At 38.1% G+C, this 13,201-nt stretch overlaps 1 protein-coding gene across 1 annotated transcript; it reads right to left on the bottom strand.

Annotated features, from left to right (window-relative positions):
- Window positions 1-166: 166 nt before the first annotated feature.
- LOC127412572 (histone H2A.Z) lies at window positions 167-1,587 on the bottom strand. The gene is made up of 5 exons (XM_051649033.1): window positions 1,516-1,587; window positions 1,139-1,216; window positions 829-942; window positions 619-748; window positions 167-521 (listed from the first exon to the last, which is right to left on the bottom strand). Exons 1-5 carry the CDS (start codon window positions 1,516-1,518, stop codon window positions 460-462), a joined length of 387 nt encoding a protein of 128 aa, XP_051504993.1. The 5' UTR covers window positions 1,519-1,587; the 3' UTR covers window positions 167-459.
- Window positions 1,588-13,201: the final 11,614 nt, after the last annotated feature.

Below are 13,201 nucleotides of genomic sequence, written 5' to 3'. Positions count from 1 at the left end.
CAGGTTCTCCATGGGAACTTTTGACTTGATAACCCTAGCCAGTTATTTGTATTCAGTATAGACAGACTTGTACACCAAGAGAAAGATTATCTATATGCAAAATCATTAATACATGGAAAGTACATATTTAAAAACAGACTGACTTAATACAATGAAATTAAGCAAATTCCACCAGACCACACAACATGGCACTTTGACCTTTATTGAAATAAAACCGTGAAACTTCACAAGTACAAATGCCAAATGCCACGTTAAATTAAAAGGGTACAAGGAAGACCAAGCCAAACATTAACAAAAAAAAAAAAGCTTCTCTGAAGCCATGTTTGAAAAAAATAACCCAGAAATGAGTAAAAGCAAAGCTGGACAATATAAAGTCTTAAAATTCTACTAATCTACAGGGCAAACAAAACACATCTGAACATTTCCATGCCCCAAGACAGCTAACATACAAAGTTCAGTTTACACAGTCTTCTGTTGTCCCTTCTTTCCAATAAGAGACTTGTGAATGTGAGGAATAACGCCTATTAAAAAACAAAACAAAAACAAAGTTAAGGGTCACGTAACATTTTAGAGGCAGAAACACCAATTTGAAAAACTTGAAGCTGAAGCAAATCTTACCTCCACCAGCAATAGTGGCCTTAATGAGGGAGTCCAGCTCTTCATCACCTCTGATGGCAAGCTGCAAGTGGCGTGGGGTGATTCTCTTCACCTTCAAGTCTTTAGATGCGTTTCCCGCCAACTCAAGTACCTTGACGTAGAAGCAGACAAGTTAGCCACACATGGTTGATCGTTCTGGCTAACGCAGTATCTCGTTAAGAAATGCCTCACCTCAGCAGTCAAATACTCCAGAATAGCAGCGCTGTACACTGCGGCAGTGGCTCCGACGCGCCCGTGACTTGTAGTCCTGGATTTCAGGTGTCTGTGAATACGACCCACTGGAAACTGAAATTACAACCAGTGATCACAGACAGAAAAAACTAACAAAGCGGCTTCGCTGACAGTACGTCACTCTCGTAAAAATAAATATATAATAATATTTATAAAATTGTGACGCTAGAATAATCAATGATTTATCTCAAGTCAATTCAAACGACAGGCATCAGAATCAAGAGTCTTTGTTTATTGCGGCGAGTCTAACCTGCAGTCCAGCCCTCTGTGAGCGCGAAACAGCCTTCGCTTTCGCCTTCCCGGAGTCTTTTCCTGCTTTTCCTCCAGCCTGAAACCATTAAAACCACATTCATTCACCGTGTTTTAAGTGGAAGACGTTTAAACACTCCAGATAACACAACAACGGCTATGCAAGTCAGAACTGATGAAGGATTCGCTTGGTTTATCCTCATGTTTACACGACGCTAGTTAGCACAGGTGCTACCGCTAAATAGCCGGGCAATAATATGCAAAAAAAAAAAAAAACGCCAAAATGACTCCATATACTGCTAACCCGTAAGAAATCTATCCAAAATCCACATATGTTGAAAAGCAAGCACGGCACCGAGAAAAAAAAAAAAAGCATACCATTTCGTATGTGACGGACGGTTGATCGTGCCGTAGACGCAGTTCCTGACCAATTTCAAACTGACTTACGCGCCTTCGGTTTGATATATATAAGCCACTTCACATCCGGGATATTGCGCTTGTTACAGACCAATCAGCTCGCGTACCTTATTGTTTGGCATATGTATAAACCAATGAGATTGCGAATTTTACAATTTTGGCATAAAATGGGTTTGGCTTTGAAAGCCTTTGTTTTGCAGGCCGGGTACTGTAGTTTTCATAGGGAGTTTCGTTAGTTCGTTTTTGTGTGCGTGTTCAAGATAGTGGTTTATTAATGCCTTTTATCAAAATACATACAAATAGTTTACGTTTTTAAATGCTCGTCAGTACCATTTCATTATGCAGACGTATTGCATTTTGCTTGTTTTACAAAAAGCTGTTTCATTATGGCAAGCGAGACTTCTGCACTTCTTGCATTTTAAGAAGACTTCATATTTTATTCTGCCTTCACGTGCTATCGGAATTATTGTAAATATGAGTTTCCCACTTGGAAGTAGCACATGAATGACCCCTCAAGTCATAATTATGGCTGGGAAACTTGGAGATCATATTGATACCGGAGTTTCCGAGATGGGAGGAGGCCTAAACTTTCAACATGGCGGAGGAGAGTACAGTTTCTGTTGTGAATGACAGGTTTTGTTCATTTTTCTAAATACAGCTAATTGTTAGTGCTTGCCATTTTGGTCAAATTAATTTATGTATATCAGCAACCATACTATGCATGTTGTAAATTTTTACACCATAAAAATAGCTTGTATTTGACCAAAATTCCATTATTGTCAGCAAGCTAACTGAGTGATATGTATTATAGTGTCAAAATATAAGTTCCTCAAGAAATATGTATAAATGAACCTGGTGTCGTCCATGTTTACCGTTCTTTCCGTGAACACGACATACTCGTAATTACCACTTCAGAAGTGGGAAGTGGGATAATTCCGATAGACATGAAGGCAGCATTAGTCGTGAAAACTGCAAATGCATTTTGTTTATGTGAACATTTGATGTTTCATGGCACCTTTGTTGTGCTTTTTCTGCAAACCTCAAACTGCATTCCAGTAATAAATACATATACAGGAATATCCTGTCATGCCTTGGAATGTTTTGCCCTGTCCATCATTTAATTATACAGTTCATACACAGGCACTGTATTAAATATTCAAGTTGTGAATTTATCAGCATGAAGCATTTCCGATGACAACCTGAACAAATCTTGGTTCATATGTCGTGTCTTGGTTGAGTTATACATTAGCAATAATAAGGACAACAGAAATTCAACAAACAGATAGCTATGGCACTAAAACAATGTTTCTTTAGATGTCTCAGGAAGTCCATGCCCTGTTGTGCTTTTTCTATGACAGGAGTATTTCTGTCCCATCAGAGAGTGTTGGAGATGATGGTGCCTAGTGTTGGGGATGCTTCCTAACACAAATTATAAATTAAACATCTGCTGAATTAAAGGAGTAGTTCACCCAAAAAATAAAATTCTCTCATTATTTACTCACCCTCATGCCATCCCAGATGTGTATGACATTCTTTTTTCTGCAACACAAACGAAGATTTTTAAAAGAATATCTCTGAAGGTCCATATAATGCAAGTGAATGGTGACCAAAACCTTTAAGCTCAAAAAAGCACATAAAGGCAGCATAAAAGTAATCAATAAGACTCCAGTATTTGAATCCATGTCTTCTGAAGCAATCCAATTGGTTTAAGAGGAGAACATTTTTATTATAAATCGTAGGGGTGTAATGATTCATCAATCTGGATCAATGCATAGATAAAATAACAAACAATGTGATGTCATCAATGCAACATGTAAACATCGATATATATTTTTAAAGATGCACCTTTATTTTGAATCTTTAATATGCGTCTGTTGTTATGTTAACGCAAAAGATGCCAATGATCTTTTCAACACCAAGAGCCCTTGCCCTTGTTGAGTTTATGACCAACACCGCTAAATTGTTGGTCCGGGTATCCCCTCTATTGTTCCTCAAGTATGTTTTAAGACGCTGGAGACAAGAGAAACTACGCTTGCAGTTTGCGCTTGTAACGGGAAGCGTGACTGATATGCATACACATACAGATCCATAAAGGCACCTATGTATGGCTTCATGGGCATGAGAAAGTCAAGGGTGCTGCTAATGATGTATCCTTGCTCTTCTTTTCAAAAGCTGTCGATCCTGGTGCAACTCTGCATCCAGGTTCTTCTCACTTATCCCATAATAGCAGGCCATTGGCAATAAACACTTCTTGTCCAGAAATGTCTTGTGTTTAGGATTGAGTGTTGAGACACCAGTTAGCACATCATTCGCCTCTGTTGAAAAACGTCTTTTCATTTCATTCAGCAGTGTGTCAATGACGGGATAAAATGTGTGTTTTTGTGCGTTATCCAAGTCATCAGTTTCTTGCATCCTTTCTGTTTTTGCTTCCACAACAAAGTCCTGTAAGGGACATGGTGCCTCTGGCCGTCTCTTCTCATACCGTGGTCTAACTGCAGTGATACTCATATTTGTGCATATATCTTGAGCACGGTCTTTTATTTCTTCCCATGAACTTTCTGAATGTTTCTCAAAATAGTAGTGATAACAGACTGAGCTAAATCTCCTGCTGTAGAAAGTTCAAGGTCAGGTGACTGTAGGTGATCTGACATGAACTTGGTCACTTTAAAAAGATCATCAAACAATGTCAGGTGCAAGACAAACTGTGTATCAATGAGTCCATTCAGAGACCTAGTGTCAAGTTTCCTGCGTGGGTTTTCCTGGCTGATTGCATCAAGTAGTGTAGCACGTATGGCTGTGAGCGCTTTCTTTATGGCCCATAATGCAGAATACTGACATGCCCAGCGAGTGTCTGATAATTTCTTAAGCTCGACAGGCTTCTCTGTTGGTGTTAGTTTTTTTGTATTTTTTATAAAAATATTGTGAATGACTGATCCAGAAAAGAAGTTATACAGCATTTGCACCATTTAAAAAAACTCAGCTGCCGGTCTGAATGCACTCACACAATCCACTAATACTAGATTCAGCCTGTGTGCATGTATGTACAAGGCTTGAGGAACATGCTGACTAATTTTTTCTTGTACCCCATTATGACAGCCAGATATCACGGCTGCGCCGTCGTAGCACTGCAGACGCAGGTGCCTATTGTATATTTATGCCACACTGGCTAAGTGTCATTTTAATCATTTTCAGTATTGATTCAGCATCCAGACCGTCTGCTGGAGTAAAGTCAAGGAATTCTTCAATCACTGCTTCATTGTGCAAATAGCAGACCACCACGGACAACTGCTCTTTCTTACGTATGTCTTTGCATTCATCCACCATTACTGCAGAACAACCAGCTTCTTACATTGTGTCGCTGATTTGTTTCCTCAACATACTTGCCATTATCGAGAAAACTTCATTTTGTATGTCATGATGTATACTTGGCATTTGAGGGGTTGTCAACAAGTTTCTTTGCAACTGTTGGGTTGAACTGGCTTATAACATGATTATTTTGTATAATTTTGAAAGCCAGTGGAGGTTAGTGCTGGTCCACAGTGGTATATCTCTGCATGTTTAAAAAAAAAAATGCCTGCATGCAAAGCAAAACACTTTGTGCTCTAAAACAGAATACTCCAACCAAGAAAACTGTTCATATCAGCCTTTGTTGAAACTTCTTTGCTGTGGCCCAAATGTTCTAGCAGGATATTTTTGAAGCATTGGGTGTCGTGGGCCTTCCTCCAGAGTTTGACTGATATCTGCCGGTCCTGGTGGCTCAGGATTGCCTAATTGAAGAAGTCGTTGGATGCTCTTCAAATTCACACTCCATGGTAGGGTTGCACCAGCTGTGCGCAAATTCTCACGTAAGTTAGGATGTAAAGTTCACACTAAGGGCTTAGTAACTACTAGTTAGTTTGTAACTAAGCCAGTGCTTAATTTGGTTGCACCACCTGTTCTTAAGGCAAGACTTAACTAGTAGGTCGTAAGCTCTCTGTAAAGTACTGCATAGTCGCAGAATATGACATTTACATTACTTGATCCAACAAGCAGCCTTCAACTTTGTTCACAGAAGTGTTAAATAGCCATGCATTTAAGTTTTATCTCGTTACAGTTGATGTTCAAACCTTGTTTGCTCACGTAAATGTCAGCTGTAATAAATTATATCCCCATTAAAATACGATATGTAATAAAACAAGATTTCATTAATGGTATATTTAGCCTATGTAAATAACAATATTTAATAACTATCTAAAATGAATAAGGGACAATAAATAAATAATTACTTATACAACAGGCTGGAAAAATAGACATTTATTCATTTTAATATCTTATATATATCGGATATGTTGAAACTTGACACCGTACACAGGAAAGTGCACCGTTAGATCGCTTTCATGCTGAAGAAGTAAGTTTTTTACATAACGTTTTCTCCCCTAAATGTAAATGAGTGTAAATGCCAACACCATCATATACATGTCGAGAGGACTGAAGCCTGTCAACCAAAACATGAGCTCTTTGATGTCATTAAGTGAGTCTGCTTTTTTATTCCATCCATTACTCCTGGTCAGAGGCTTCCATAAATATTTAGTTCATACGTAGGGTAACGTCCTACCTAAGTTTAATGGTGCAACGCTCAAATATTTATTAGTGCGTAAATTGTGACTTAGTGCCCATTTACGCCACAACTAGGCTAAGTTGTAACGTACGTATAGCTGGTGCAACCGGCCCCATATCACTACTTTCAGGAGTAGGTCTATTTGAAGTTGCTTCTGTGCTGACATTAACATCACACTCGGACATTTCTGTACTGACATTAATACATTCTAACCACGTACGTTTGGTGAGAAACCTGTCCATTTTGCACGCCTGGTTGAACTAAGCATGTAATGTAATTGGCTTTTTTTACAAATGTACATACACATGTACTGAGGTCAATACCTATGTAGGTCATGTGGATGTTTTACCAGAATCTTTTTAATAAGAGGAGCCTACAATCTTAGCATAAATAGCATATCACAGCGGCCCCATAGACATTCTATGGCGATACACTGGTGAGGTGACAAGAAACCGATTTTTTTTATTTAATTTTTTTTAATGGATGTCTATGGAGGAGATGCTTCAGTGTGTTATTGAGGACACAGCTCATCATCACTTAATAAACTGACCACCTGGCCACTAATCTTCAACCTGTTTAACACTAAACAATCCTTTTGGAATGAACTATGTGTGGACAACGACATTTTAGGGGGTGCTATGGGAGTGCTGAGCCTATTCAAGGAGGTGCTTAAGCACTGGCTAGCGCACCCTCTGGCGCTACCTCTGAGTGAAAGACTTGCTTGACTGTTGTAGAGATGACAAATTGTCAATGTAATGTTAACCTCATTCCACAAGGCAATGAGCTGTCATCAAATGATTGATGATCACATGTATGTGACTTTATTTTTATAATTTTTTCTGAATTATAAAAAAAAAAAAAAACTGAAGTACCTTATTTTGTTGTGGATGTCTCAATTTGGATACTGGATTTGCACTTTTCAGAGAGCTCAAAATATTCAAATAATATTTTGATTGAATTTGTGAGATAATAAATGTAACTGATTGTGTAAAACAGGCCAATAATATCGATCGCAGGCCTCTGAATAAAATTGAATTGAAATTTCAATTTCAATCAAATCGGGTCGCTAGCTAAGAGAATCAATATAAGATCATATCGTGATGAAACTTGGGATTTACACCCCTACGTCAGCAGTCTCCTTGGCGATAATAATGAAAAGCTTGATTACACTTCTCAGCACCATCTAGCACTCTGTGAATGCCTCAAGCACTTGGAAGTGTAATCGAGCTTCAGATCATGATCGTGGCTAAAGATTGCAATGGCAGGATCTACAGTAAAAAAAAAGAGTTACATTTTGGTCTGTTCTTACCCAAAACTGATTGGATCACTTCAGAAGACATGGATTAAATCACTGGAGTCTTATGGTTTACTATTCTGTGGCCTTTATGTGCTTTTTGGAGCTTCAAAGATTTGATCACCTTTCACTTGCATTGTGTGGATCTACAGAATTTAGATATTCTTCAAAAAATCTTTGTGTTCGGCAGAACAAAGAAAGGGATGGCATGAAGGTGAGTAAATGATGAGAGAAATTTCATTTTTAGTTGAACTATTGGTTTAATACAGTTAAACACATCCCATTCCTTAATAACAAAGACAGACTATTAGAAGGTGGTGGAACTGTTTGAAATGGTGGATGAGGTAGGGAGACAATGGCTGGCTCAATGGTCCATTTTGAGGGCGTGAAATACCCATGGAGGAGTTGTGAGACCGTTTTGGATAATGCCATTGGTGAACCTTTGTCTTTCAGATTTGCTTTAAGAGGTTTTGGTGGTCTACTTTATATGTCGAAAAATGTGTCTTGTTTCCTTGTCTAACTGATAACATTTTTAGAGACCTTTCAAGACTGATGAACAGTCTTTGTTGGCAAACTGTTGTTTCAGTTTATATTTCTAGCAGATTTTTTTGTTTAATTATTTTATTTAAATGTAAACTAATTTATTTCTAGCCTGCTTGAAGTGGTTCCCGTCACCACTTTAGTGAGCTGGTTTTTCAGCTTTGCAAAGTTCTCCCAATTCCTTTGTAAACCACAGATTTGCACTGTTGTATTTTTTGATAACAGTTTTTGTGGTGATGCATACTACTTCACAAAAATTTATGAACAATTTTACAGTGTCCATTAGTTCATCTATATTGTTACATGCATAATGAAATTACTCTCAGTCTTTTACACACAAGCAGTCTTTAAGTGTCTAAGTTTACACGTTTCTAATAGTGCTTCATTGTTTTAGTTTCTGTTTATTTGTATAATTTCATCACTGTTTAGTCAGAATTTTGACCAGGGTTGCTCAAGGTATAGCACAGTATACTTTTTTATTATACAGTAACAATGATCTAATCTATTTTCATCTCTAGTTGGCCATGTTATCGTCTGTTTAGTTTTGGTACCTCTTTGGATAAGCTTGGTTGAAGTCAATAGGCTCTTTCCACCTACAGTCCCAGTAGTTTTCCCTTAGTGACTTTCGGTAATACTTTATTTTACAGTGTCCTTGTTACACATATTACATGTATTGACTATAGTAATAACAGTTAATTATGCATAATTATAAGCAACTAACCCTAAACCAAACCCCTTACCCTAACCCTAAACATATAGTAAGTACATGTTGTTAGTAATAATCAGTAATTACTTGTATGTAACAAGGACACTAAAATAAAGTGTAACCTAACTTTCTAGATGAGAGCTCTTACGAGGAACAGAACACCCGAGGAGACTTTTCCTCTTCTGCATTCACAAAAGTAGCCCCAGTGGTGACGTCATCTTGTATCGACCAATCAACAACACAGACGGAGAATTGCTGCCTAATCAGTTAATTGTTTAAATGACAGCGTTTATTGGGTGAATAGAACTTTTAAGGAAACTGGTCTCTGAACAATTTAAAAAGCACATTATTTCATCCTACCTCCATTGTTGGACGCAGCACATATCTTCATGTTACAGTTTAAACTGGGCACGTGAGCTGTGCGTGAGCTCCGTGCTACAGCCGAAGAGATGAGATGAGGCGGTCAAACTTCCACGTAGCACATACTGAACTCAGTGGACAACATGTTGAAAATGTGCTATAAACATATTTATCAACACAATCTTTTAAAATAAAGGATTTTATGACTCAACATGATTTACTGTACTGAAATACTCACTCATTAACTTAAAAAAGACATTCTGGTGCAAGTTAACCACACAGTAACAGGCATGCAATACTTCCCTCATGTAAATTAGATTTCGTGACTGTTTAGTTTATAATGGAGTTCAACAGCCACTCTCGATAAAAATCGTATTATTTATATCTGTCATCTCAGGAAAAATGTGATATTAGCAGTAATCCAGAAGTCACTTTATTTTCTGTATAGTCACACAGTACAAACAGTACAGATGTGATGAAAACTTAAAGCATGTCTCCTGATGAAGTTACACACACACATACACACATATGTGAAACGGGTGGTCCTCTTTGGATACTTTGTTTGTTAAATGTTATTTCTGTTAAGAGAATTGTAAAATTAGTGCAATCCTCTGAGTAGCAGGCTAGCAGCTAAGTTTGTTTACAAATGACTGCTGCAGACTCCTTGCATTTCTCAAAGCTATTTGTGCATCATATGTTTTTGACCAATCACAGACTGCAGCACCTCTCACAGTCCCTATATGTCACAAAAGTATCTACCTCAAAGTAGGAGCTAAAATGTCCCTTAAAACCAATTAGGTATATAGCTGCTGGCTGGAGACCTGCAAATGGGCACGGAATCTCTTAAAGAAGGTGGGGTTACTCCTGAAGGGGTGGGGTTTCTCCAAAAGGGGGTTGCGCAAACTCCAAAAGGGGGCGTTGCTTCCACTCACTGTAAGGGTTAGGGAAAGGGTTAGGTTAGGGGCTACCTATGTCTTTAATGGTGGTTTGGAGCTCCCGCCCCTTTTTGGAGCTCTGCCTGCAGCTATATCCTTCTCCTTAAAACGGCTCAGAGGAACTATAGTTCCTCAGGTGTGAAAGTGATGAAAAGTACTAGTCCCGGGAAAAAGTAACTAGTCCCTACAGTGGGAAAGGGCCTAATATGATAATTGGAGAGTTTGGTTGGTTGATTTCCAGCTGTGTAATTTCGCTGGTCAACAGTTGTTTTACATCCAAAGTAATATGCATGATAAAAGACTCTCTGGAAGAATAAAAGGTTGATTTTTTAAGGAAAAATGTAGCCTATTCATTCTGCTTTTAAATAGTGACATATTGTATTTTGAAGTACATTTAAAATGAGATTGTGCTCTACATTAAATCGCATAGATGTAGGATTGTCCAGTCAGCACATTCTCTGGACGAGCAAGGAATACAGCGATTTTTCGCTAAATAAATCAATACAGAGAGATAGGCCACTAAGACAATGAATTACCAATAAGGCAGAGTGTTTGGCTTTTGATTAAAATCCATGAATAAAATCAAACTCAAACTATTCTTCCCTCATCATCATGCCCAGAAGGTGGCTGTACAGTATATGGTTATTTACGTGGATTTAGTGCTGAACTCAGGCCCGGCTCCAGCTGTAATTAAGATGGCCCATATGATTGTAGGGGTGGGGGTGCTTGCCAGGGTGAGTCAAGCACATGATTGGGTGTGCTGACCAGGGTGCTCTTTTGTTTCAACATAAGTTGGCAGATGCATGCTAGGAATTGTGTCTGTTGACTCTCTCTTGTAGACCTTTCGTGTTTTGTTTAATTAAAATGTAGATAGTTTGTTGACCTGTAATGGGACCTTTTAAACGAGTCAAACTTGTTCAAATATGAGTCTGGATCCTCTTAATAGTTCTGCTCATATGCAGTTAAATTTATTGCACATGTGACCTAGCATACCACAAAAAATCCTAATATGCACTTTTTTCACAATTAGACTAGCCATGGTCATCAAAATTTCAACAAATGGATCAAAACATTCGAACACAAAAGAAGAATGACTCCAGTCAAAAACAGAAATACTTATTGTCTCCTTACTGTACCTTTCTGCAGAGTTGATCCTGAGACAACACACACACACACACACACACACACACACACACACACACACACACACACACTTTACTCAACTTTACTCACTCACACAGTTGTAGGAGAGAGAAACTTGAGACCTTGATCCTAAATTTCACATACGTGTGCTTGTAATTCATCATACCCTATAGACTGCTCTGACCTATTTCTCCTTATGCTTCTTCAGGAGAGATAGGCTGTTGACAAAGTCACAAACACACACATGACCCAAGGAAATTTTTATACGAAAAGCTCACAAATTAGTCTTATTAGTCTAAATTAGTCTTAGTCAACAGTATTGTGTAAAGTAACCCATTTAAAAATAGATTATGCTGACTATTTGTAAAAAGTAATTTTTCCCTCATTAATTTTTTTTACATATAAATTAATGAATAGTACATTTGAAAACTATGATTGTCATGTACACTTACCCGTGATGAAGACTTCAGTCATATCAGTAGCCTAAAACATTCGTGAAATAAATTAATCAGGGCCGACAGCGAGTAGTGCATATCTAAAATTGTAAAGCTGTCATATGTGCCACCACAACATAAACAAAAAATACAGCATGGATCTTTAATTATTATGACATTACAATGATAATTGGATATTTTTTAATAGATACCATTTTATACACACACACACACACACACACACACACACACACACACACTACTGGTATCCAAAAAGTAATCATACTGTAACTCATAAGAGTAGTACACTCACTGAGAACTTTATTAGGAACACTTGGTCCTAATAACATGCACAACGTGGTCTTCTGCTGTTGTAGCCCATCTGCTCAAAATCACTGAGATCACATTTTTTCCACATTCTAATGGTTGATGTGTAAATTTAATGAAGCTCCTGACCCGTATCTGCTTGATTTTATACATTGCAGTGCTGCCACATGAATTCATCCAATCACTGCAATCCATGCTTGCACACAAATGTACTATTAGGCCCTTAATTTCTAAGGGAGATAAACATTTCTTAGTAAAATAATGTTTTGAAAAGAGTGCTCTTTCATGTGACCGACATCCAGTTGTATTTGACCTAGTCTTTATGTTTCCCATGAAGATTTGATGTAACACCACACACTCATAACAGAGCAAAATCTTCTTCCAATTTCTCCCCAAGACAACCTCAAATGGCTGGTCCAGATTTAGAAAATGAGTGTTTGCCAGGATTCACTCTACCCGGTGTGAGAAAATTGCCTGGAGATAGTAACTGGTTCATGTTAAGAATGTTTCTAGAGTTACACACTGCAAATGCAAAAAAAATTGTATTATTTTTTTTTTAAATTAAATTATTCTTGTTTTCCAGTACAATATTTAAACATTCTCAAAACAAGCTGTATTTGCTTAAGCAAGTTGTATAAGACTTTTTTTGAGAAAGTACTGTATATGTTGAATTAAGTTTTTTTCTTACCTAATTGGCAAAGGTTTTTTCTTGTTATTATGATAAATGAACAACACAAACAAGACAAAAATACTGATGTTTGAATTTTGCAGTGCATCTGCTAATAGTTTTAGCAAGCAAAAATTAACCTGAGAATATCATGAGAATCTTTAATCCTTTGTTTTTCTCCCCAGTTTGGAATGCTCAGTTCCCAATGGGTTCCCTAGGTCCTCGTGGTGGCGTAGTGACTCACCTCAATCTGGGTTGCGGAGGATGAATCTCAGTTGCCTCTGTGTCTGAGACTGTCAATCAGTGCATCTTATCATGTGGCTTGTTGAGCGCGATACCACAGAGACGAAGTGCGTGTGGAGGCTTCACGCTATTCTCCGCGGCATCCATGCACAACTCACCATGCACCCCACCGAGAGCAAACCACATTATAGCGACCGTGAGGAGGTTACCCCATTTGACTCTACCCTCCCTAGCAACTGGGCCAATTAATAGGAGACCTGGCTGGAGTCACTCAGCATGCCCTGGATTCGAACTCATGACTCCATGGGTGGTAGTTAGCGTCTTTACTTGCTGAGATACCCAGGCCCCGAGAATCTTTAATCCTTAAAGCCGTTGCATACTTAGACAAGATGGAAGCTTTT

Source organism: Myxocyprinus asiaticus, chromosome 2, assembly GCF_019703515.2.
Source record: "Myxocyprinus asiaticus isolate MX2 ecotype Aquarium Trade chromosome 2, UBuf_Myxa_2, whole genome shotgun sequence".
Classification (NCBI taxonomy): Eukaryota; Metazoa; Chordata; class Actinopteri; order Cypriniformes; family Catostomidae; genus Myxocyprinus; species Myxocyprinus asiaticus.
This window is presented reverse-complemented; position numbering and strand designations above follow the sequence as displayed.